This window comes from Hibiscus syriacus, unplaced genomic scaffold, assembly GCF_006381635.1.
Source record: "Hibiscus syriacus cultivar Baekdansim isolate YM2019G1 unplaced genomic scaffold, ASM638163v2 tig00111640_pilon, whole genome shotgun sequence".
NCBI classification, from domain to species: Eukaryota; Viridiplantae; Streptophyta; class Magnoliopsida; order Malvales; family Malvaceae; genus Hibiscus; species Hibiscus syriacus.
Window position 1 is genome coordinate 681,079 of NW_024063142.1, and position 25,200 is coordinate 706,278.

Consider the following 25,200-nt stretch of genomic DNA (forward strand, 5'->3'; position numbering starts at 1 on the left):
CAGTGGGGTCTCAACTCAATCAAACATGTCAACGACACCAGACTAGCCACGTCAAAGATAATGTTCAAACTATTCTCAGAACAAAATGGCCAGGCTGTGGCTGTCAGCCTATCACCCACTGAAATATCAAAAGGTCAAATCTACTCCCAATCATCTTTCGCTCTACTGACCCGACACGTGTCTCACAAATAATCCCACGCCATGCCAGTTCGTTCCCCGATTCCATCTCTAAATTTAAATATGCTGCTTCTAATGTAGTGGCGGAATTACGAGTTTAACACCATTTTAACCAGGCTTCCCATGTGCATGTTTTATTTTAATTTTTTCGCTTTCGTACATTTTCACCCCTTTATTATTAAAAACAACAGTTTTAGTGCTAATCGAGGGTGCCATTCTTAAAATTCAAGACCCGGAGGATTGATGGTTCAACCCTATTTATGTAAATCGAAAATGGTGGCGGCACAAGTTGCATTGTTTCGTTTTTAGGGACGCTTGGGAACAGGAGAGAGATAAAACAACTAAATCCACAAAATGGTCAAATTCCAATAAGTTCATGGAACCACCATCCTTAAAAAAAACATTTCAAATCCCCATTTCAACTCCAACTATAAAAAAATTGCAAATTAAAATATAATAGGAAGAAAAATAAAGCAGGAAAACGAAATTAAAAAAAGGAACAAATTTGGGGGCAAACATTAGTTACTCCCCCAACCAACTGTGCACTTTATCACTCTTTTATTTACGCTTTGTGCACGTTTCAAGGAGAAACTAAGGACCCCATGCTCTCTCTCTCTTTTTGCTTTTTCAATTTTCTTTTTCTTTTTATTTCACTTTCGTAGCGCGTTTAAGGAGTACCAGATCGAGGTGTGGTCCTCGACTCTGTTGGGGGAGTCTGGCCGTCTGATCCTTTCGAAGGATCATCAGACGACTGCCGTAATCCATCATCTGTTTCCACTCTATTCATTTCCTCAATCATCCGTACCACTTCGGGCATGGAGGGTCTTTGATCAGGCACCGTCGATACACAAGTCATTGCGATTTGCAACAGCTGCACCATTTCCTCTTCAATGCTGTGATATCTCATTAGCTCCACATCGAAAACTTCAGCCGTCCATTCCTCTCGAACCACGGATTGGACCCAACGAGGTAGGTCGATCCCTTCTTCTCCCAAAGATGCTTGATTCGGTGCTTTGCCTGTTAATAACTCTAGCAACAACACTCCAAAACTATACACATCAGACTTGAAGCTAACTTTACGAGTTTCGAGTACTTCGGGTGCTCTGTAACCTGCAACGCGGCTAGGTGGGGTAGTATTGCCGAACAGAGGGTTGAGACCAAAGTCAGAGATGCAGGCTTCTTGGTCCGGGCGGAGAAGGATGTTGGAAGCCTTGATATTGCCATGGACCACCTTCCCTGAAACATGGAGGTGGGCTAGGCCCCTCGCGGTGCTTAATGCTATTCTCATCCGACTGTCCCAACCTAACGGAGTACGACCCGAGCCTCTACTACCTGCATCATCTCAGGACCCTTTACTTCATTACCAAAAACAAAAAGCAAATTGCCTAATTGAGCTGTAATTTTCATGACTAGCCAATGTGAACCTAAAGCCAATAGTTTTGTAGGAAGTCAAAGACATCAAGAACTTTTTATTAGTGACTAGTTATGATTTATGAGCATACTAATTTAACTTCAAATAGTGCTCTAACCATATTCAGATTCCTTGAATTGAAAGGAAAGTTCAAAATAACTCATAACCACGGGGGAGTGTCGATTACAAGTTTGGTAAAAAAAAACAGGGTGTAATGAAACGATGTCGGTGGATCTACAAATGAATAATGAGATTGCTTGTTACAGTGTTGGGAGTGGAATGTGAATGAAGACAGCCATAGATTCATAAGAGTAAATCATACTCTTGTAAGAATGTTTGCTGAGGAAATGGGAATTTATACAAAAGGAATCCATAACCAGGAGGACGCTTCTTGTTATTAAATTGGAAACCTTCTTAAATGATTAATTTCCCCATTGTAACCTCAAGAAAATAAATATTGCATTATTCCAGCAACATTCCACAATGTTCCTAAACATATAATATTATCAGAACGTAAAACAGGGAGGAAAAAATATAAATTGAGCAGGTGGAGTTTTTTCAGGTATATGTTTGATTTTTTAAGAATAAATTTGCATGGATTGTTCGACTCTGTAAGGAAAAAATAATGTGAAATGCTGAAATGAAACAGAGAAACTTACCATGAAGCAGGGCAGACAAGCTGCCGTCGCGCATGAAATCGGAAACGAGCAATTTCTCATCTTTGGAATAATAAAACGCTCTCAAGGCAACCACATTTTCATGCCTGATTTTACCCAGCATTTCCATCTGCATTTCGAACTCCTTTTTACTGACCGCCACGTCTTTTAATCGTTTAACGACCACCGTCGTCCCTTCCTCTAGCACCGCCTTGTACGACGTTCCGACACTACCTTTTCCCAACACTTCAGCCGAAGCCCTCAACAAATCCTCCAGATCGAAGCTATAAACCCCACCTTCGAAGAACACGAGCTTATTCCTTTCCCCTTCTGTTGACGCTCCGGTTATATCATCTTTCGAAGAGGAAGTTCCCGCCTCCGCCGGCTGGACCGCCCTTGTATCCTCCGTAACCGGCTTCTGCTGCTTTGATGGTTGTCGGTGCCGCTTTCGGAGGCAAAGGATGAGGAATAATAGCAGCAGTAACGCGACGATTGCCGACCCCACGGCAATAGCAATAATGGCGCCGGTAGAAAGATTTCTAGACTTTTTACCCGAAGTTGCGGGCGAAATGGGCTCGGAAGGAGACGGTACCGGTGAAGGGAAGAATGGGTTACATGGACGGAGCGGGCCACCACAAAGCCCAAGGTTTCCGGCGAATGAAGATGCAGGATATTTGGATAACGTGTCGGGGATTGAACCGTTTAGGCTGTTATTAGCAACATTGAACTCATCCAAGCTGCCGGAGTCGATGCTCGGGAGAGAACCGGAAAACTTGTTGTTTTGCAAGAATAACCCGGTAAGCCGAGTCATATTGTTGACCCCAAAAGGGATAGAACCGGAGAAATTGTTAGAAGAAAGATCAAGCCGTGCCAAACGAGTTAAGCTAGTGACACTGGATGGGAACGGGCCGCTGAAGGCGTTATCCTGCAAGTAAAGGCTACGGAGGAGAGTCAAATCGGAAAAGTCAGCTGGGATCTCACCGGACAGACCATTTGCTCGTAGACTTAAAACTCGGAGGTTGTTTAACCGGCCGATCGTGTTGGGTGGAATCGAGCCTATGAGACCCACACCAGGAAGCCGAAGAGTGTAGACAAAAGAGCGGTTCGCGTCGCATTGTACACCGACCCAATCGCAGGCTGAAGTTGACGAGTTCCATTGGATCCGGTTCGAGTGTTTGGTCTGTGAGAGGAAGGAAAGCAGAGCTTGCTTATCTTGAACCGGCTCTGAGCTCACTCCCAAACATAATATCAGAACTGAAGCTAAAACAACACAGCCAAAATTTACAACCATTTTGAGATATTTTACTTGAAAAATGGAACACAAAAAAAGACAAATGAGGAAGAATGGTTGGGTTTTGCTCTATTTTTCTGCTGTTGTTGTCGGCGGCCTGTGAGACCCAAATACGATTTTCCGGTGAGAACCCATAACGGGAAATGAAATCGGAGAGAGAAATGTGAGGTTTTCTAAGATGTCACGAGATTACACAAGCAAAACAAAAAAGAAAAATAGAGCCGAGTTAGAACAGGAGACAGATAAGACTGCATATGGCTTTGCTGGCGACTGCCACTGGTGGGAAAGCCTTTTATTCCTATTAAATTTTTCTTCATGCTGGTGAACTGAAAATATAAAAATAAAAACACAACGCCTTTCTCTTTTGCTTGCCTGTTTTGTGTTGTTATGAACGCAAGAATGGAAGCGCGTGTGGTTTGTGAAAATGGATGATCTGTGATCGCTCCAGGTGAGAATGAATATTTGGATTTCACGGTGATCGAAGGAGTGGGTCCCGCCCCAAAATAATACTTATATATTGATGTAATCGTAAGTAACAGTTAATGGAAGTGGATTCCACGCTTCTACAGCGAGGGTGGGTTTATTTTATCGATATATGCCCCTTTTGTTTTTTCTATATACGGTGACACTTTTTTCTTCTTCTCCATTCTCAAGATAACTGTGTTTCTATTGGGTAGGCCCTTTAGCATGTAAAAATGAAAAGCATCCAACTCACTCTCATTGATTCACTACGCCGTACTTGCTTTGATTCAAATGGTGAAGATTCATCGGACGGTTCCAGATCTTCCGTTATGGGTTTCCCATCACATGATCATTGATCAATGTGACAACCATCATTAAAGGTTGGTCTCGCAACCGTTTGATTGGGTATTGATAGCAAACTATTTATGGTCGTTTTCCAGCTTAAAAGTTGAAAGTTTGACCATTGAGGTTTGATAGACACGTGGCTACAGGTTACGAGTGCTTGCTTTTAGGTACAGTGGGACTTTGGCTTGGCTGCCTCACTTTAGCTCGATATTATTCTTGGAACTTTTAACTTTATTTACTTACCACTGAGTCACTGACAAGTGAGCTGCATAGAGGCAGTAGTCATTTAGCATTTTCGTTTTCAATTTTATACCGTTCCCTTTATTCCATCATTTCTTCGTTGAAAACATATTCGGAAATTAAATCAAATATAATCAAAATAAAACATGAATATAGAGACAAAATTTTATATTAATTCTTGTATTATGTATATGACAAATTTTATTATTATTTGTATGGTATATAAGTTATAAATTTAATTTAATTTAGCTTTTTTTTAACTTCTTAGGGTGCGTTTGATTCACGGAATGTAAGATTACCAATGTGAATAAAAGATTACCAGAGAATAGGATTACTGAGAATGTTGTATTTTGTGTTTGGTTGGTTTAGCATGAATGTAAGATTACCGTATTTGGTTAAATGAATAAAAGATTATTGGAATGTATATTTGACCAAATTGTCCTTATTATGCATTTGTATAATATTACAAATTGTAAAATATTTATATATTTTCTTTAAAAAATTAAATTCATAATATTTATATAATTTTTTTACAAAATTAAAAATATAAAAAAAGTTTAATGAAAGGGTAAAAAAATTTTAACCCCTGAACTTCGTATAAAATTTTAATTATAGATTTTTTTTGTAAATCTAAAATAATTTAAGGATAAATTTGTAATTTAACCTTCGTAGAATTTTTATTATTCAATGACAGAAGAAGAATATTTTTTAAAAAAAATAAAAAATTAAAGGCATTTTAGTCCAAAATGCCGGTAATATTACAATACCTAAGGGAATGGAGGTAATGACATTCCCGGTAATATACCCAAAAAATCTACTATTTGTAATAAAATATTACCGAGAATGAGATTCCTGACCAACTAAACATGGGAATGTGAGATTCTCATCCCATAGAAATCCCACAATCCTCGAACCAAACACCCCCTTACTTCTCAATATCTGAAATTTCAGTCCTTATTCCAACAATATATGTGGAAGCTGCAAGTTGACAGCATCAAAACTATGATGGTATGTGTGTCATTAACTTTGAAATTTTATAATTTTAAAAGTGCAAAATTAAAAGCGAATAATATATACACACTAAATTCATAAATTTTGCACTATTCAAAAATCCGAAATCCTAATAAAAGCTACAAAATATCGTTGAGTTCAGACGGCAATGTTGTTGGCTATTATTTATTAATGTCAAAATACTTTAAATTTGAAATTTAATGCATAGCTTTGCAACTGAATGAAAATTCATTTATTAGAAGTAGGCAGTTTATATTTCAAAAGTGAAAAAAGCGTACGTGGATGATAGTAACGTTTTAATATATATCAAAGAAAATATAACGTGAACAACGCCTTCCATTTATTTAATTTATTTCTATAATAATTGAGAAATGAGTAGAGAAGCGTGGAATCTGAATTCCATTAGGCTTTTGTCTATTGGGCATCAGTTTTAGCTAGGCTTGGTTTTTAAAATAATCTCAAATTGTGTTAAAAATAATTCTATAATCATATAATTTTAAATTTGAAAATTATTAAAAAAAACTAATTTTCAAGTCATATATAACTTATTAAGTTATCCTAATGATTTACTTTTATATAAAACGGTAGATCGTCTAAGATCAAACTCGAGATCTAATTTCGTAAGAGCCAATTGTATTATATGTCCTTGAATTATAATTCTTATTTTCAATCTGTCTTTATACTTTTAGATATTTCAATTTTATCAATGAATTATGATTCGCATTCTAAGTTCATCCTTAAACTTTTGAATATTCTAATTTCAACCATAATCTAACCTAATTTTTTTTTTAAAATATAACAATATAACTTGACCTAACGATTTTATTAACAAGGGATGTTATTAGTATATATGTATAGTTTATGATGAAATTTGAATGTTCAAAAAGTTTAGGGACTAATTTAGAATGAACATCATAGTTTGGGATGAACCTGAAATGTTCAAAATTTTGAGGACTAATTTAAAATGATAGCCATAGTTTAGGTATGAAATTGGAACATTTAGAAGTATATGGACCAATTTAAAATGAGTATCATACTTTGAGGACATGTGATGCAATTAACTCTTATGATTAAAACAAAGTTCATTGTCAATACATCAAAAATTAATTATCAATATATTTATATAATTCTAATCAAAATTAACCAATGCAAAATACGATTGAAATATAATACATTCCAACTCAAAATAAAATAATTTAAGATAAATTCAACACGTAATCAATATTATTATTTCAAAATTGACTGAGTTGATGTCAATGGTTACTCGATTTTCAAATTAATTGAAAATGAATAAAAACTATTTTATAATTAATAATTGATATTAAGATACAGATATTTATCTTTTCATATAGTTAAATAAAAAATTGAAAATTATTATACAAAGATAGAGCACATAACTTCTATATAAATAAAATTATTTTCAATATATTATTAGAATTTATTTATTATGTTATGATTTATGTAATTTTTTATATAAAATATAATAAGATTTAAATAAAAATATTTTTGTCCCTCCGGTTCTCAAGGTTTAGCTTTGATTAATTCGGATCAATCTGAATCGCATACTTAGCTTTGATAAGTGAATCTCTTAGCGGAGATTTTCTGTATGCACAAAGATTCGAACTCAAAACCTGCTTAAGCGATATCAACTAAATTGTTTATCACTTAAACTAACCATGTTGGTTAATAAAAATATTATTTTTTTGTTGTTGAATAAAAGTAAAAACTTAACTAGAACTAAACTAACAAAATCACAATCGCATCCTTGCTCCATCTTCCCGGAGAATTGATCGAATAGCCTCTGGAGGTGTTTGGAATATTCGACCTGCAAATTCCTTCTTTTGTGCCATATTTGCTAAGCTGTCAGCTATTTTGTTCGCATCCCTTCGGATATGCTATATTTCTACCATCTATCGTCTCCCCAGCAGCTCACGTACGTGCATGATGATAGTAGGCGACGCTACCTTTGGTGAATTCCGGGTTAATAATCTATATGCATCAGCACTGTCTATAGAATCACCTGTCTTTTTCCCACTCTCCATACATGTAATAGCCCCTCAAATGCACCCCAAAGTTCTGCTTCAAGAACCGAACATATCCCCACTGCTTTCGCAAAGCCGATCAGCCGGCCTCCATTGCTATCTTGATTCGCTCCCCAATAAAAATATTCTTTAATACACGCTTAGTTGTCCTTTTATTTATTTGATCAAACAATAAATAATAAGATGGTTGAAAAGTAGCGCAAAGAGGTAGGCAGTGGCTGTAGTGGTCGAAGGTATGGTATGGTGGAACCTTGTTCATGTGAGACGGCAATGCCGTAATCATTCTTCTTAACGGCCACAAGACTACACATTATTTTCCTAATAATTGTTTCCAATAAAATGAGTTTGCTTCCTTTGTCTCTCTGTTTTTTTTATTATATTAGTTCTTTATTTGAATATAATAGAAATAAAATAAATTATACAAATAACCACCAAACTTATAAAGTTTTCATATTTTAATAATTTATATTATTTTTTATTAACACTTAATAAACATCAATAAGTTTATATTGTATGCTACTCAACGCGAATGGTTACGTTTATTAAAATCTTAAAAAAATCATCCATTAATATATAAAATGAATGATGTCTGGACCAAAACTTGTGCACCAAACATAATTACATAATTGATCCTTCAAACTGTAAATCTATAAAAAAAAAATCAAACCTTGTTCATCGGTCTTTATAAATAAAATAATATGGAATGGAGCGTCGGTTGATTATGTCCGACGCCATCTATTGATAATAATATGATCATTATTTTTCACCATTTGATTCAGAGTGTTTTGCCTTTTTCTCCTTGTTTAATTCTTCACATGGAAGCAGCTTGCAAGCTCCACAGGGAAACAAATTAGGTTAGCTATATCGGTTTTATTTTTCAAATATAGATAATTTAAGTTCTTTTATTTATAATGTAATTTAGATTAATCTATGCCAATTTTATTCTTAACTTATTTAATATATTTTTATTCAAAACCCTTCAAATAATTATATTAACCTTGAAGATGGAAGACACTACCTACAGTTGAACACATAATAAAAATAACAACAATAATAATAATAATAATAATAATAATAATAATAATAGTAATAATAATAATAATAATAATAATAATATAATGCTATAATAATGTTGTACCAATTATATTATTACTATATATATGTTGATTGAAAAACTATGGGCTCGTTGGTATAGGGACAGCAAAAACCCGAGTTGTTACTTTCAAGAAAAGAAAGCAGATGGCAGTTGACGACCCACAATTGCAGCATATACATACACAGTGGCCTGGAATGCCACGTTTATATATTTTTACATCAAATTGCAAGAACTTTCAACTTCGCTATCGGAAATGGAATTATGCAATGACTTGGCTATTATTTCTCTATCCACGTTTACTGCCCAAGAACTTGGCACTGCCAATAGATCTTCCTCGTGTGTTTGGCCTGTTTCAAGATTAGGTGATTGAATACCTGCACGTGAAACCTCTTCACAGGCTCTATCAATTACAAGCCCAACATTCTTGCTTTCTCAATAGGCCCCATACTATTTTTTTTATGAGCCCGGCCGAACTATCAAGAACAGTAGTTTGCCCAGTAACTATCTTTGGAGTCTCATTTCCCACCTCTTTTAAATCCTGCATGTGATGAATATCATTATGAGCTGTAAACATGTGTGTTCCCTTTCCCACATTAATCCCGCCGCCTCTACTAATTGCTTTCTTAATTTTATCATTCTTGTATGTTCCCTGCACCTTTCCAATGTTCTTTTCATTTAACGTTTCACTGTCCTGAGTAAATGAACCTGATTCTTCACCATGTTCCGGCCACAAGTTCGTTGGAATCTTCTCAGACGAATCTCTAGATGAGGCCTGGTTAGATTCATCCTCATCCATCTTTCCTTCTGAACTTGATCTCTGCTTCAAGCCAATTCCTCATGTCTTGTGAATAAACGAATTGTCCTTCAAACATTACTCAACCACTCTGACTCCAAATTTTGAGTTGCCAACAACAATATCAACTATCTCGTCAATCCTTGAGATTGTACTAGTTGAAACAAGAATTGAAACCTTTTCGCAATCCAGTTGGAGATTCAAGTTTTCTCCGAATGCTTCAAGTTTCCCTTATAACTCAGCGATCCTTTTGAGTGTTATACTATTCCAGCAGTGAAGGGGTAAGCCTTCCACCTCCAACCAAGTTGATCTCTCTTGTGGTAATGCCTCTTCAGACCATAATATGATCTCTGAGAAAATATCTTTTAAATATAACCATTGTAGATCTTCTAATAGAATAAATAGGTCCTCGTCCTCAAAGATGAGAAGGAACGATTGACCTCTCAGTCTCTTCACTTTGATTTCTCCTAATCCACATTGTTGCGATCTTGTTTCAATGCTGCTCACGCTACGGACGATAGTCATTTCTCCAATTAAGCATTTCCTTGCCTTCAAAAGATCTTTATTTTCCACATGCCCCAAAATGCTCTTTCTCTTCTCAATCTTCTGGGAATTCAGCCTCTCTAGCCCCACATCAAGGTTCTCTGACTTCTGAACGTTTCGATTTTCCTGTTCCTCATCTGGCGCCTGCCCCAAATCTGGATTAGTTTTTTCCATTCCCTTTTGATTCCCCGCCGATTTCCATGTCTGCCCAGCTCTATATGGAGACTTGTTTTTTATTCTTGCAAACGTCACTGACATTCTAAACCCGAATACCTTAAGGCTATTCAACCTCTCCATAAGGCTGGAGCTATACGGGATTCCTCTGCAGTGTTGGAATGGCGAAACTTTCAAGAGAATAGCAGCACTTTGGGGTTCTTTTGAAAGTCTTGGTGAAAATGCAAATAAGATCATAGATGGAGAGAAAGTGACAGTGTTAATCACTACCAACCATGAGAAGAAGATAAACGAAGTGCTGGAGCTGGTGGTGGGTAATAAAACGTTTAAAGTCTCAGTAACGGAAAAGGTTTTATGGACACCTCTTCTATACCAGAAAACCAATACAAGCAAGCCAAATCTCCATTGAAGGTGAGCTAGCTCGTCATCATAAGAAGAAACTGTTAATTCTTGTAAGTTAGATGCGGAGGCGATGAGCTCGAAGCAGCAAGATCTAAACTCAAAGGAGATCCATTTGTTGGGATTGGAGTTGAAAGACAGTGAATCGGAGAAAAGAATTTCTGATGAGAAGGTGGAGAAGATGAACAGTCCGGAAGACATCCACACGGGAATCGATGAAACCATTAATGCAGCGTGCATGGAAGGAAACCGAAATGATTGTTACAACGCTAAAAAGGAAGATGATTGAATGAAAAGTGGGTCAGAGTGTGTAGGCCTTAGGTCAGAATTGTCTCCTGATGGCTGCAAGATCCAAGAAGGAAGGGGAAGAAACTCTGTATCAAACTTTGTAGTCAATAATCTGATGGATGTCCAGGTGGCAGATGTAGATCTGGCTGCTGTGAAGGAATTTTCTACAGATGGGCTGTTGCTTCTTAATGACAGGACATTAGAGGATTTGTCTAATTTGGGATGTAAACCCAAGGATTTAACGGGTTCTAATGTCAAAAACCAGGCAAATCTAGTGGGGAAGTGTGATGATTTTACAAGGGGTTTAATAGATCGGAAGCAAGGATTGAAGTAGAAGACTTGTGCCACGCAGATGATTCAGAAGTAGAGCATTTTTTCTAGATTAAAACAACCGAATATTAAAAGGCACAGGAAGCGTGGGTCTCTTTACACATCCAGGACAAGGTTCTTTCGACTGCTGAACGAAGAAAGAGAGATCGTGCGCCGAAGAAGAACAAAATGAAGAATTCTGTTTTGGGTTCTTCCGAACTTTCGGAGCGATCTTTATCTGACCCTGATTTAAAAAAAACGGTGGTTATCTGCGACCTTAGAGGCGGAGAAGACTCTTTCGGTGGGAAAGAAACTTGGTATCCAAGTGATCGGTGATAAAAAGGAGTTTCTTAAGGAGTTAGCGCTGTTGGAGATGAGTTGATTTAAATGAGCAAGTTTTGGGGGTTGAACGCACAGTTCTCTCGGTTGAATGAGATTCCTTTTATGGTAATTAAGGGGGTTTAATGAGAACGTAAATTTTGATCGTCGTGTCTTCTGTTGAGGATTATAAAGTGAAATAATTTCTTCTTTCCTATTGTGGTTTATTCTTGGGGCTTCGTTGGTGCTTGGGTTAAAGCGATTTTCAGAGGTAAGCTAGCTATCCGGTTCGAGTTTTCTTTTTTTGACAGGAATCTGGCGTCATTCAGGGAGTCGGCAGGGTGGTTCGCGATAGTTGGTGTTTCAAAGCCGGAGATTTTTAAAGGTTGTGGTGCTTTGACATCTTCTTCTTATTGTTTATAGTGTACGTGAGAGGGATTTGGGTAGTCACAAAATTCCTAGTTTGTAATTGTTGTTGGAGGGTTAGAGATTGAGTAGTCAGACTAATTTGTGAGTGCAGCACTATCGTGTGATTTGGAAAGATAGTTGTGTATGGAGGAATGTTATTTGGGATGAATTTAACATCATGCGAGCCGATTAAAGCTTTTCTTTTTCTGGTTTTCTCCTTGTGTCGCGTCCTTTAGGAGTTTGAAAGCGTCCAAGGATTTCTTGCAGATTAATGTGTCAAGGTGTTGGCCCTTCGACTATTAAGCAAAAGCGATAAGATCAAAGCTAATTTGAATAGGGTGGAAGTGTAAATCTCTTAATTCATATCAGGAGCTTGTAAATGAGAGCAGGAAGTATCGTTGTGAAATTGTAAGTTATGCTTTTTTGGCCATGAAGCAACTTGGGAGGCTCAAAAAAATTTCTTTTGCTCAATTTGGAAGCTTTTGCCTCCTGTCGTGCTAAGGTTGAGAGGCTATGTTTGCATTTGGTTAGAGAAGAGTCCCTGAAGTGCCGGGTTGTGTAGTTAGTTTTGAGGTCTAATTCCAAGGTTATTGTTGCTCTGCTGTTCGTTCAGCATTAAGGGGTTTCTCTTCAGCGGTATCCCAATGGTTGTCGTTTTAAAGTTTGTTGGCACAAAGTGTTTGATTTTAGTCGATGGTTTTTTTGGGTTCGGGATAGAGCGAGTCTGGTTGGTTAATCAACTCTGGTTTTTCGGAGTCTTTGGTGGTTCTTTTGAATCGGAGGCTGTACTTTGCTTGGTCAAGAGAGAACCTCCATTGGTTGAACTCCTTTTGATCGTGTCCTTGATTTTGGAAGGTGTGAAGAAATGTCCATAGTTGTTTCTGTTGGCAGCAGCTCTAAGGACGTGCTGGATTGTTTTTTATCCGAGATTTAGTAGAACTTCCTGTAAAGGAGTATGAAGAAATCCTCTGAATTGTTAAGGGAAGGAGCTTTGTTTATATAGATAGGATGTTTCCCCAATTGATTCATGTTGTGGTCGAGGTGGTTTATGGGAGTAAGGTAATCTGTTGGATGGTTTGTTTAGTGTGACAGTGGTTGGTATGGTAGGTGATAAGAGGTAGAATGATGTTCAGATTCTGTTGTATGCAGTAAGCTGTTGTTTTCTATAGCTATAAACGTTTCTAGGAGGGTGGATTCAACACCAAAACTTTGGTTAGTCGGAAGTTCAGTGATCTTGTTTAGTATGGTGCTATGTTTTTCATTATCGGGTCTGGTTTTGTCTTGTGTATAGGCGTGGTTTTGTGGGGCTGCAGTGTAGTTTTCTTGACTTTTTGTCGCGATATCATTAAGAGGTGCTGTATACTTTTTTCCCTCTAGATTTAAGTAGGTTTTTAATGAGATTATTACTTAGGTTTTTATTTATTTTAATAAAATTTCTCTTTACGAGCTAAAAAAATGATGTACAAGCATAATCATGCATTTCTATTCTCAGTTAATTAAGTGATATAAAATATTATTTTCATTGGAACAAATCTCATATTAATTAATCATATCTCACTAAATAGATCTTTTAAGAATAATTATATTATTTTTAAAATGTTATTATTGTTCAATTAATTTGCATATTTACAAAAAACTGAAATAACAATGTATTGTATTAATAAACGAGGTAAAAATATACTATTACAATCATCTTATAATTAATCTTTAAACATACTATAATACATTTTATATTCTAAATTAAGCTCAAATACTAATAAAAGTCAAAGACATCGAAAAAAAAAAACTACATATTAGAAAAAACTCCTCTGCAACATGATACGCTCCATCATACGAGATTTAGCTATTGCCCCTAGCTGTGACTATGGCACTCTCAAACATACCTGAACTAACACGCTTGCCAACGAACTGTTGTGCAGCATCCATATATACCTGAGAGATTTTAGATATCTCGTACTGCTCCACTTTCGCAGCACTCAATTGAGCTTTCAAATTGAATATCCTTGAATTCACATTATCCAGCTTTATGAGCCGCATTGCACCATCGTAAGCTTTGGCAATTTTCTTTAAGTGTTCCATTGCAAAACCCACATTAAAATTCATGCGTAAAGCATCATTGATTACATCTCTCCACTTCAATATCTGATCTTCGGTTATTTCTTCGAACTGTAAATCCTTCATCTCTTTGATTATAGCACAAAACATTTGATAGATCCCCTGATTACTATCCATATTAAATTTACTTGTGGCAGATATATCACCACAAACTTCGTTGATTTGCTTTGCGGTCTCACATAAAGAGAGTGGGACACTATATTTGCCCACCGTTTTGAGCGGACCATCTAAGTTGAAGTCTTTCAACGTCACTCGACTCACATCATCGGCTTCAATCTTCTTAAGAATGTCAGTCTCAATCGCATTACTAGTCGAAGGAAACTGCAAAATAGGGAAGCATTTTTTTTTAAAGATTTTGTATTTATTTATCTAATCATTTTGATGAAATTGAAGTGGGTACCTTTTCAATCATTGAATTTTGCTTTAACGTCTCATTTTCTAGTTGAAGTGCCTCGTTTTCTAGTTGAACTGCCTCGTATTTCCGTTTAAGTGTCTCATTTTCTTGTTGATGTGCCTCATTTTTCAGTTCAAGTGACTTCATATGGACCGCGATTTCTGCTAACTTTCTTGCCTTAGTTGGCCTTCGTTCTGAGGCCTGCAAGAGTTAATAGGCAACGGGGAAAAGTAAACTATGCTTAAATAATTATTAAAAATTAATTTAATAATAATCTTTTAGCCATGGCATCAATGTAAACGCACCTCGCTGCAACTAGATGCAAGACCATAAGCAATATCCAAATTGCCCTGAAGAAATAAGTAATCCACCACTAATATCATTTTATGATTTAACTAAAAGGGATAACAAAAAAAATAATAGCATTCAAAAAAATAAAACATGACTCCAACTTCGATGGTATTTTAAGTAGAAAATACGAAGATTTGAATATAACTTATAAAACCACAATCAATTTAGGATTATATTATTTTATATTGAGAGGAAATTTTCTGGTAAATTTCATTACCTCAATCTTACTGCGACACATTTTGTCAGCGTTTCTTTTCTTTGCTCTAGCCGGAGTAATTTCAGATTTTCCACTTCCTGATATTGGTGGATATGAAGCTTCAGATGTTTCGGCTTGAGTCTGGTAATTGGAGCCTCCATCGGTCCATTGCTTATAGTTTTTGCTCGAAATGAAGCTTCAGACGGTTCGACTGGAGTCTGGTCCTTTTGAGCCTCCACCAGTCCACTGTTTATAGTTTTGCTCGAAATGAAGCTTCAGATGGTTCGACTTGAGTCCGGTCATTTTGAGCCTCCATCAGTCCACTGTTTATAGTTCTTTCTCGAAATGAAGCTTCATACGGTTCCACTCGAGTCTGGTCGTTTTGAGCCTCCATCAGTCCACTGTTTATAGTTCTTGCTCGAAATGAAGCTTCATACGGTTCCACTCGAGTCTGGTCGTTTTGAGCCTCCAATGATCCACCGATTGTACAAGATAAAGGGGTGACAAGTTCCAAATCCATGAACAGCCAGTCGTCGTGGTTGACTTCATGTCGCATCTCCGAAAATTGAAGTTGTGATTCAGGTTGCGTCTCTGAGTTAAAAATTGGAGCGGACTCATCCGCCATGTTTAGTCAGATGCAGAATTTGCTTGAGGATCTTGCAATACTCCTACGTTAACTACCAAAAAGAAGTCACGGAATTCAACTGGATTTCAGAAAAGAAATGCTTGATTGGGAACCAGCAAAAAGAAAACAAAGTATTCATCCAAAAAAAAAAACAAAGAAAACACGGGGAAAGCCCAGAGATGAAATAATGCTTAGGTGCTTACTTGACTACGAAAGGTAGAAGAGCTCAGCGGAATCTTCCTTTCCTGCAGACGTTGAAACTCGACTCCATCTTAACGAACACAAACTATAGATGGCAGTGATGTTTTTAAGATTTGGAGTCAGGCACCTATTTCAATCGCCCCCGAGTTTCCTTTTCTTTTTAATTACGGTCATGGTTCACAATTTAAAGTCGACGTACAAAAATTTAGAAATTTGTATTTTATTTGGAAGTGATATCAACCGTAGGATATGTTGGATCAGTTCTTGCGTTCTTGCTGTCGGTCGATCAAATATATTAATTAAAAAAACGCGTGCGAATAGGAAATTATCGGGAGATGGGTGGCTTTGGTCGACAAATATATTTAAAAAAAAAGTAAACTACACAAGTGGTTATTAATATTTGGGAAAATTTTATTTTTTCACTAAAATTTTAAAAATAACAAATTAGTCATTAATATTATCAATTTGTAACGAATCAATCAATTGACATTAATAATCATTACTGCAGTAACAAAACGTTGATGTGTCGCATTAAACCAATTGACCTAGTATCGTTTGACCATGGAGACACAATTTGATCGGCCGATTGAATTTTCTCTTATTTTACTTTTTTTCACCCTCTTTTGTTTTTTTAACACCTTTTATTCTAACATGGGGAGTATTCAAACATGGAAACCTACGAGAGGTACCAAAACTTGGTAACCGAAAAAAAAAAGTTTGGTAATGGTGATTGCTACTATTTTCTCAAAAGTACTTCATTTTTTGTATCAGATTGATAATCTTAATAGTTTCTCGTTTGCACAGATGTTAAGATTGTTTTCATTTTTTCTTTAATTTTATCGGAGTTAGTAGGAAATATCATTATATTTAATAACCAAAGTTTGAAACTAGTCATGGACGTTGCAGTGTATAACCAAATAATCAACCCCAACTATTTAACTATCTTTGTACCATTTATGATCACGACTCAATCATTTCAAAGATTATACTTCTAAAATTTAAAAAGATAAAAGATTATAATTTGTTTGCGTTCCAGATTGATAATATGACAAAAAATCGAAAATGAAAAAAATCTACTCTAAATAATCTTATGATTGTGTTGACAATTTTTTGAAAAGATTATCTTCATAATTTCTGTTGATTAAAGTTCATACGTCCTCCACATAAAATATATAGATTTATATTGTTTTAGCTCTAAAGCTTTGAATTGTATCTTTATGAATGTTACCACCCTAGTTACATACTTTAGTATAAAGAGATACTTATGAGTACTACGAGTATCCTAGACCTTCCACAAATTCTCGATGGTTAGAGGATGAAGAAACTAAAATAAGAGAGGAAACTTAAACGAAAGAGATACTTATGTGTAATACGTGCCTCTATGTTTGAATGTTCTTCATGTCGACATAAAATAGTGCTAATAAAACAAAAGAGGATGAAGAAAGTAAAATAAGAGAGGAAAGTTAAACGATCGGTCAAAAATGTTCTACATGGTCAAACAATATTAGGTCAGTTGATTTAATGTGCCACATTAATATTCTGTTACTACAGTAATGACTATTAACAGCAAGTGATTGATTTATCATAAACCAATAATATTAGTGATCAATTTATTATTTTTGAAACTTTAATGAGAAAAATGAAAACTTATTGAAACATGATATTGTAATTTACCCTTTAAAAAACCGTCCGAGTTGGAATTTTCGGGCGATTGGAGCATGTGGCTGTTGGTCGATAAATATATATTAAAAAAAGAACAATCGTACGAGTTGAGAATTATCGGGCGAATGAAGCTGATGGCCGTCGGTCGATAAATATATATTAAAAAAAGGAAAGTCGTGCGAGTTGGGAATTATCGGGCGATTGGAGTAGATATCTGGTTATCGATCGATGAGCTTCATTTTGGCCTTTGGCGTCTGTTGGTTCATATAAAGGCAAGGTTTTTTGGCGAAAGAATAGATTTGTGTCCAGCGAAAGGAAAGTTCCCTCATAGCATTTTCTTTTAACTGCAAGTAAGCAACTAAGCATTATTTATCTCTTGGCTTTCCCCTGTTTATGTTAAAGAAGCTTGAGCAATTATTTTCAGAAATCTACTGGAATTCAACCACTGTTTCTTTTTATTTTGTAGTCAATTCTCGGGGTACTGCAAGACTCCAAGCAAATTCTGCACTTGGCTAACCATGGAGGATTGTTCATCACATGGATCAACTTCATGTTTTTACTCACAGATGCTATATAAATTACGATTTGAAGTCGACAATGAGACTGATGGGATCTCTAGCTCTGTTATAAAGGGTGAACCTGTGGAATATCTAAACGACTTCCAAATTACGGGTGCTGATTCAAATACAGAAACAGGATGGGCTGAATCTAAACCTACTCCAATGGAAAGAGAACTGAAAAGAAAACGTTATGGAAGGCGCAAGAGCTCGGTAACGTTAAAGGTAAAGAAATCTAAGTCCAAACTGTTATTGCTTTTTTTTTTTTGGATACCTAAGTCCAAACTTGTTTTGTTTTCCTTGCATGTGCCTTTTGCTTGATCTATCTTTCTTGTTTGTTGTTGTATTGTGAGCTTCTTTGTTAATTCATGAATTGCATGTAGTTTGATGTTAAGGTTGGATTTCTTACTAATTGGTCTTACATATTTGCATTGCAGAAAACAGATGAAAAGATTGCTGATATGAAAGGGACGCTGCAGAAGAAAATAGATTCACTTTCTGGTATACTTAAATACATTGAACGGGAACTGCAGGAGGAAATAGATGAGAATTTGTATATGACTATGCGCTTGAAAGAGAAACAGAAGATAAAAGATGAACAGATCGCTGAGGTTAAACTCTTGGCAAAGAAACTTGATCGATTAAGAGTTGAGACAGAAGAGGAAACAGGATTGACGCTTTCCCTTCACAGGCAGCAACTTAAGCCTCAAAGTTTTACTCTCCAAAGAGCAACTGTGAGCTTCCACAATGATATTATTTTGCGATTCCCTTCTTTTTCATAGCTGATATTGGTCGCTGATATTTATAGCCATCAAACGAGACATTATTACCTATTTGTTTTCTGTGCTTTGCAGGATCCGCATATCATTGGAACGAACTCTGATTCTGTTGACAAGGTAGGGCAAATTGTTCTTGAGCCTATTGGTCTTGAAATATTTAATGCTTCAACTCAAATTCATCCCATTCACTGCTAACTATTTGTTTTTTTTGTGATTGCAGGAACGACGTGGAACTAACTTTGAAAATGTTGGCAAGGTATGGCATATCAGGTTTGAAATGTATAATGCTTCAACTGGACTTCATATTTGCACTTCGATACCTCTGATTAAAGTATATTCAGTTTCTAATAGAGCTTGTAAATTTCGATAAATACATAAAAATCTTATCAATATTTTTTGCCCATTCTTTCTCCAGTTTTCATCAATGGAACTTGCTGCATCCCATACCATATCAAATCGCTGTGCAAAAGGAGCTGACTTTCTTAGGAAACTTGAAGTTTGATGATGAGAGTAGAGTGAAGCTCTCAGACTTCGCTGACTTAGGTGGTGAGCGGATTCCAGTAGGCAAATATAGCTTCCCACCCTCACTACATCAAACTGTACAGAACATTACTGAGGTCTATGGTGATGTTTCTGAAACAAGTAGGATGAACTTGAGTATTGCCGAGGGGATCTACATAATGTTCTGTGCTTCAATCAAAGAGATGAGCGATCTCCGTCTCGAACAAGTCACCGAAGATCTGATATTGAAGTGGAGGGATGCAATTAAGGATGCTTTACGTATCAATTTCAAAGTGGAATTTGCAATGGAACATTTGAAGAAAGTTGCCCGCGCTTATATTGGTTTAATGGAGCATCGAAAGCTGATGGATAATATGGCTTCCAGGATATCCAATTTGGAGGCTCAACCGAGTGATGGGAAAGCGGAACATTCCGAGATACCCGAAATGTTCAAGGAATATATGGATGCTGCAGAAGAATTCACTGGCAAGGCTGTCAGCTCGGGCATGTTTTGAGAGTCTTCCTACCAAGGGTGTGAAATATACTCTTGTGTGTTTTGCTGGTCTTCCTACTATGGGTGTGAACCCGACTACTGTATAATAAGACCTTTTTTTTTTAATCGGAAAATTGAAACTTGATATCATAATTCATTGAATTGGAAATGAAAATCTTTGATACCAAAAGATTATATGCTATAAACATGATTAAAAAAATAAACACAAAAAAGAAATCAGAGGTTCTGTACTTTTGCAAAAAAAACCAACACGGGTCCTTTAACTTAGAAAATAAGTCTAATGTGATACTTTGACTAATATTTTTCATTGTTTGATTGTTACGGTGCTGATGTGACGATCCACAGTATTTAATAGTCTATTATGTTTGAGTTATCAATTTAGTTCACCTGTCATGTTATCTGCCTCGTTATCAATCAATATAGACGATCACGTCAATATCGTAAACCGTCATATTAATATTGTGAATTATCACGTTAATACAATAACTGTTAACAACGAAAAAAATTGATCAAAGGATCACATTGAACTTATTTTCTAAGTTGAAAGACCACATTAAGAAAAAAAATAGGGACAATGAGAGGAGGAGAGAGAGATGGCTGATCGGCGCTGGGGCCGTTGTATAGACAAAAAATTGGAGGAAAAGTGTTGAGAGCTTTTGAGTTAAAGTCATGGAAGCATAGCAAGGCTATAAAATGTATAGACAAAAAAAATACGTAGCCCATAATAATTGATACGTACAATATATGTGCAATCCAACAACTCGATGCCTCTGAATCTTTCCAGGCAATAGTAATGTAGTAACACTAATAATTTTCAGTACAGCAACTTCAGCTTTAGATACAAATGCAAACCCCACAGAATCACAACCTGGCCATATTCAAGAAAGCAACATCAAACACTGCGATCCGAACTAAATCTATCTATTGCCATTTGCAGTTCCTTGAGAGCTTAACAGGCAACTGGGAGATCGGCAGGTTGTACGGGAGGGATAATATTAGTAGCTGAAGGTTTGAAAGCTGCGGCAGTTGTTTCCAGACGTTCCCATTCTAGTTTCCTCCTCTCGGCTGCTTCGATGGATTGGGAGTTTTCTTCCTCCAACTTGCGCTGACAGGCAAGCAGAAGCTCTTCATCCATCTCGCTGAACATCTTCCGTATGTTCTGTGTCAGGTTAAGCACTGTTTGATTCCAATGATTCTGAGAATTCTTCTCAAGGGACGGGAAGATGAGAGGGAAAATCACGTGGCGATTTTGCGTAACAAGATTGAGGATGTGCTCGTTGTTCCATAGCAAGTGAGCTCGTTCGGCCACCTGAAAAAGTTGGAAATGGAAGGTGAAAACAATTTCATGTTGCCATCTGACCAAGTAACCTCCATCATCATTTACTTAATTCGTCAGGTCGGTGAACATTCTTCATCATGTAAGTAGGACACTGATCAACAGGCAAAGAAAAAAAAGACTAACTAAACATACAGTTCTGATAATGGAAATTTCATGTTTTGAAACCGATTCGACTCTTTCCCTCTAGATATACCACTCCAAAGTATCATCAAAGGAGTTTGCATAAGACCACAGCCACACAACCTACCAAAATCCGTAAGTTATGAATGTTTAATAATCATCTTAGGATGCAGATTCGACACTACATCAGCACAAACTTCACGACTTACACGTTATTCCCTAATTTGAAGCTCCTTAAAGAGGGAAAAGAAACAAAAGAAAAACCAAAAAGTGTACTTGATATGAGGTTCTTAATCAGTCAAAAACAAAAACAATCCTGATATCGTTTAAGGTAAACATTTTCGCATAACGATTAAATGAGGAAAATTTACCTGGTAATGGGAGCTTTTTAAGCAGCATGCAATTCGCCGGAACACTGGAACCATGATCTTTTGGAACTCAACCATGTTAGTCATCTCCAAAATCTCTTCTAACTCGCTTATAAACATCAACTCCTTCTGGCTGTTTGTAATTGGCCAGTACTTTAACAGCCCCTTAATCACACTGTTAGATAACTTCTGATCCTTATCTATAAACTGTACAACGCAGTAAGTTAATTGCTGATGATAAACTCCCACCGATTTTGGCTTGTGTAGCGGAATAAGAGCTCTCCACAGAAACATTTTGTGCTCCTCCTTCAATGGCATAGCAAACCCACTAATAATACTTCCGAAAACCTCCAAGAGCTCAGCAATACCATTATGCCTTTCGGTTTCAAAAACAAAACGATAGATGATATTGCTAACAGCTTTTCGCACAAAGGGCCTGTGTACCATGAACTTCTCATAAATACTATGAAGAATTGTTTTCAAACAGTCTCTTTCCCGAGGGTCTCCGGACTCAAAGAGGTTGAGTAATCTCAGAATAAAAGAATGATCCACATGCTTTTTTGCCACCTTTGCATTAAGAGAATTGTAACTGATAAACCGAAGAAGTAGATCATACACGAGTTGCAAATTGGACCAGGCAGGGTCAAACATTGGTTCATCATCTTCTGCTTCACCACTGGAGACATTAGAGCGATATTTAGGTGGAAAAACTCTGAACAGATTAACCGCACACATTTGACACATTGCAGCGACTGCTGGTTCGTTGAACTTTGCAGACCCCGAAGAAACGAAATCGATAAGTTCTATCAATGTTTGGCATTTAAGATCTTGCTTGGGAGTAGCTTTATCGGGATCATTGAAATCAGAAACCTCAGAGCATAGGTTCAATTTACTGATAAACAGGTTCTGCTTCTGTGGATTTGAGACATCCTTGAAAGACAGATTCGGATCCACTGCCTCCGCTCCAGCCATGATGCTAGCAGGAAAAACAGCCGACGACACCCGTTTAACAACACTTAGTCGACTTGCTATACTATTCCTGATATTTGTACACTGAACTCCATTGCCCGAGTTCGAAGTATGATTTCCAGAATCAAACCCAGCTGAATCTAATGAATCTGACTTTTGTGACTTCCGTGGGAGTTTGCTTAGAATTTGTTTGATCATGATGGAAACAAAGCAACTTCCGGCAGTGCCAACCGCCTGAATCACATGACATTAGTTACAGACTTACAATGATTTGAGTGACGTATAAAATCCTAGATTGTATGCGAAATAGGAATGTGATCGCTATGCTAGAACAGAAAAGGGAATCAAAGAACACCAAGAATTCATACATTTTCATAACAACTTTGCAAAAAAGGCATTCACTTGCCGTATTTCAACCATACTGATATAGCAAAGGTAAGAGAATTCCAGCTAAAATTCCTAATGCTATAACCATGTTTGACAAACACAGACAGATCGGAGTGAAATAATACCAACAAGCATAACATTCAATACAGCAAATAGTAAATTGAGGAAAAGTTAAAAGGCTTATGATCCAAAGACAGCCAAGCACAAATATGTTCACTTTTTCCAACATTTAGGAGGAGCAAATGGATTAGAATTAAACTAATTCTTCTGCGAGGACTACATATATTCTTGCTACTAAGCTAAATACTCGAAAGTGAATAGTTCAGGAACATCATTTCTTCTTCAAAAGAGTAAGCTTAGAAAATTTCCAACCTAAGCTAGAGTTTCTAATAATGACCAGATTCTAGAACTCAGCTTTCAGCCATAGATGGAAAATGTTTTAATGTATGAAGAAAGTTCAGGGAAGAAATTACCCCCAAATCACCGTGTCACAACTGCCACCAGCATTATTCTTCAGCGAGGGCAAAATAAATCAAACTAAAGCACTCACTTTGATACCATAAAACTAGAGAAAACTAAGTTCCCCGAAAAGAAAGTCATGAACTTTTAGAAACAGGGCCTAACAGCAGCAATGTTGTGATGATGAACTGTAAAAGCAAACGGAGAATTTTGTTTCACAATAGGAAAAAGCAATATAAGCTTAAGATCTGAAAGTACAGTGAACCACAGAGAAAATGGCCAAAGATCCAGCACAAATTCACAAGCTTTATGAGAAATTGAAAGAAACCCAGATCTCATTTACGTTTAACTAACAACATAAACTTCCATAAGTCGGAAAGTATCAACACAAAAGAATGTCATCATCAAGCATATAAATTTAGGTAAACACTGTGACCCAAAAGGACAAACAAATTAAATATCATGCAGTTAAGCCAAGAATAAAGACATAAAAGAGAGAGAAATAAAAAAAACAACCTGGATTTTTTAAGCTGTCAAAGTAAAGACCGAGAGTTGGGAGAAAAGAAATTAAAAAAAAAGATAATAAGGAAGTGAAAAGGAAGTAATCTGGAAATGGTTTAGACTCTAAATAAAGACGGTATTTTGGCTTTTCATTAGTTTCAGGGTGTCAAGGAACTGGGTTTGAGAGTGATACAAATAGAGTCATTGATGGTTTTGAATCTCCATGGAAGATGAACAGTTGCGTTCCTCGATTGAAGAGAATGAAAGATGTGGCATTTTTCTGAGAATACTGCATTCACTAGTCATCCCACTAACAAAGTACGGTAAAATTATCTTCTTCTTCTTTTCCATAACAAGTGGAATTAGCATCATTATCATCGTCGCAATAATAATTATGATTGAGCTCTAGAGCCTGTTGTTTAGCACGATTAATTTACCTATATCTTTCCTAATTTTTTTTTCAATACTTTCGGTAAAAATTTGAAAACTTCGATTAGCATTCATCATTTAGTGATACCTTTCTAAAGTTTTTACTTAATTTTGTTTATTAGGGTAAGAGAATTACAAAATAATATATATTTTTAATTATATAACAATGAAGGTTCATTAATTTTGTTTTGATTTCTGGTATTTAAATATGTAACATCTAGAACAATAATAATTATTTTAACCACTAATATAATTTAATTAGTACTAATTTGAATAGTATATCAAGAGTCTCTTTAATTATATTTAAAAATAAAAGAGAGTCTTCCTTTTAAAAAATAAGATTATATTTTAATTTCATTTTAATTTGCAAAACAGATCTCTTCAATCGTATCTATAAATTAAATAAATTATTGATTTGCATCATAGATTAAACAAGTAATTATATTAAAATCCATAATAAAATAAATATTGTTTGAAAAATTAAAAATCAAACGAGTTTTTATTTAAAAACCCGCAGATGAAATTTCCAATGTTTAATAAAATTTTAATTTATCATTTTTAAAATTAAAAAAAAACACCTTCAATATAGGGACGACTTTTATCATAAAACTTCAAAATAAAATAGAAATATTTTAATTTTTTTTTAGACAAGAAAGAAACATAATAATTTTGCTTTTGACACTTGGAGCATGGAATCCTAGGACGATACATTGTACCTCGCACCAACTTGCATATTTGTCAATATTATTGTGTTCCTTTTAGGACATTAT

At 36.0% G+C, this 25,200-nt stretch overlaps 5 protein-coding genes across 6 annotated transcripts; 2 read left to right on the plus strand and 3 right to left on the minus strand.

The window, feature by feature from the left end:
- Positions 1-608: 608 nt before the first annotated feature.
- LOC120166506 (probable inactive receptor kinase At2g26730) lies at positions 609-3,775 on the minus strand. The gene is made up of 2 exons (XM_039175769.1): positions 2,248-3,775; positions 609-1,509 (listed from the first exon to the last, which is right to left on the minus strand). Exons 1-2 carry the CDS (start codon positions 3,533-3,535, stop codon positions 845-847), a joined length of 1,953 nt encoding a protein of 650 aa, XP_039031700.1. The 5' UTR covers positions 3,536-3,775; the 3' UTR covers positions 609-844.
- A 9,939-nt stretch (positions 3,776-13,714) lies between these two features.
- Positions 13,715-15,977, minus strand: LOC120166621. The gene is made up of 5 exons (XM_039175856.1): positions 15,848-15,977; positions 15,041-15,696; positions 14,778-14,822; positions 14,479-14,673; positions 13,715-14,399 (listed from the first exon to the last, which is right to left on the minus strand). The coding sequence occupies exons 2-5, from the start codon at positions 15,059-15,061 to the stop codon at positions 13,803-13,805; spliced, it is 858 nt and encodes a 285-aa protein (XP_039031787.1). The 5' UTR covers positions 15,062-15,696; positions 15,848-15,977; the 3' UTR covers positions 13,715-13,802.
- A 1,648-nt stretch (positions 15,978-17,625) lies between these two features.
- LOC120166623 lies at positions 17,626-19,363 on the plus strand. Its single transcript, XM_039175857.1, has 6 exons — positions 17,626-17,857; positions 17,974-18,289; positions 18,502-18,798; positions 18,919-18,960; positions 19,064-19,099; positions 19,259-19,363. Exons 2-6 carry the CDS (start codon positions 18,026-18,028, stop codon positions 19,343-19,345), a joined length of 726 nt encoding a protein of 241 aa, XP_039031788.1. The 5' UTR covers positions 17,626-17,857; positions 17,974-18,025; the 3' UTR covers positions 19,346-19,363.
- A 127-nt stretch (positions 19,364-19,490) lies between these two features.
- LOC120166536 lies at positions 19,491-19,859 on the plus strand. Its single transcript, XM_039175787.1, has one exon. It carries the CDS (start codon positions 19,491-19,493, stop codon positions 19,857-19,859), a length of 369 nt encoding a protein of 122 aa, XP_039031718.1.
- A 746-nt stretch (positions 19,860-20,605) lies between these two features.
- LOC120166620 (serine/threonine protein phosphatase 2A 57 kDa regulatory subunit B' kappa isoform-like) lies at positions 20,606-24,308 on the minus strand. 2 transcript variants are annotated; one of them, XM_039175855.1, is made up of 3 exons: positions 24,017-24,308; positions 21,689-22,888; positions 20,606-21,167 (listed from the first exon to the last, which is right to left on the minus strand). In XM_039175855.1, exons 2-3 carry the CDS (start codon positions 22,850-22,852, stop codon positions 20,808-20,810), a joined length of 1,524 nt encoding a protein of 507 aa, XP_039031786.1. In that variant the 5' UTR covers positions 22,853-22,888; positions 24,017-24,308; the 3' UTR covers positions 20,606-20,807. The 2 variants fall into 2 exon arrangements, with proteins under 2 accessions (XP_039031786.1, XP_039031785.1); XM_039175854.1 differs by lacking the exon at positions 24,017-24,308 and adding an exon at positions 23,515-23,868.
- Positions 24,309-25,200: the final 892 nt, after the last annotated feature.

Excerpts from the sequence above, each read along its gene's own strand:
- LOC120166506 (XM_039175769.1), bottom strand. The coding sequence starts at position 3,535 with ATGGTTGTAAATTTTGGCTGTGTTGTTTTAGCTTCAGTTCTGATATTA. Across the intron at positions 1,510-2,247 it reads CTTGTCTGCCCTGCTTCATG|GTAGTAGAGGCTCGGGTCGT; the intron begins GTAAGTTTCTCT and ends GAGATGATGCAG.
- LOC120166621 (XM_039175856.1), bottom strand. The coding sequence starts at position 15,061 with ATGTGTCGCAGTAAGATTGAG. Across the intron at positions 14,823-15,040 it reads TGTGTCGCAGTAAGATTGAG|GGCAATTTGGATATTGCTTA; the intron begins GTAATGAAATTT and ends TTATTTCTTCAG. Across the intron at positions 14,674-14,777 it reads TTGCATCTAGTTGCAGCGAG|GCCTCAGAACGAAGGCCAAC; the intron begins GTGCGTTTACAT and ends TAACTCTTGCAG.
- LOC120166623 (XM_039175857.1), top strand. The coding sequence starts at position 18,026 with ATGGAGGATTGTTCATCACATGGATCAACTTCATGTTTTTACTCACAG. Across the intron at positions 18,290-18,501 it reads AGAGCTCGGTAACGTTAAAG|AAAACAGATGAAAAGATTGC; the intron begins GTAAAGAAATCT and ends TTTGCATTGCAG. Across the intron at positions 18,799-18,918 it reads TTACTCTCCAAAGAGCAACT|GATCCGCATATCATTGGAAC; the intron begins GTGAGCTTCCAC and ends TGTGCTTTGCAG.
- LOC120166536 (XM_039175787.1), top strand. The coding sequence starts at position 19,491 with ATGAACTTGAGTATTGCCGAGGGGATCTACATAATGTTCTGTGCTTCA.
- LOC120166620 (XM_039175855.1), bottom strand. The coding sequence starts at position 22,852 with ATGATCAAACAAATTCTAAGCAAACTCCCACGGAAGTCACAAAAGTCA. Across the intron at positions 21,168-21,688 it reads TAAAAAGCTCCCATTACCAG|GTGGCCGAACGAGCTCACTT; the intron begins GTAAATTTTCCT and ends CAACTTTTTCAG.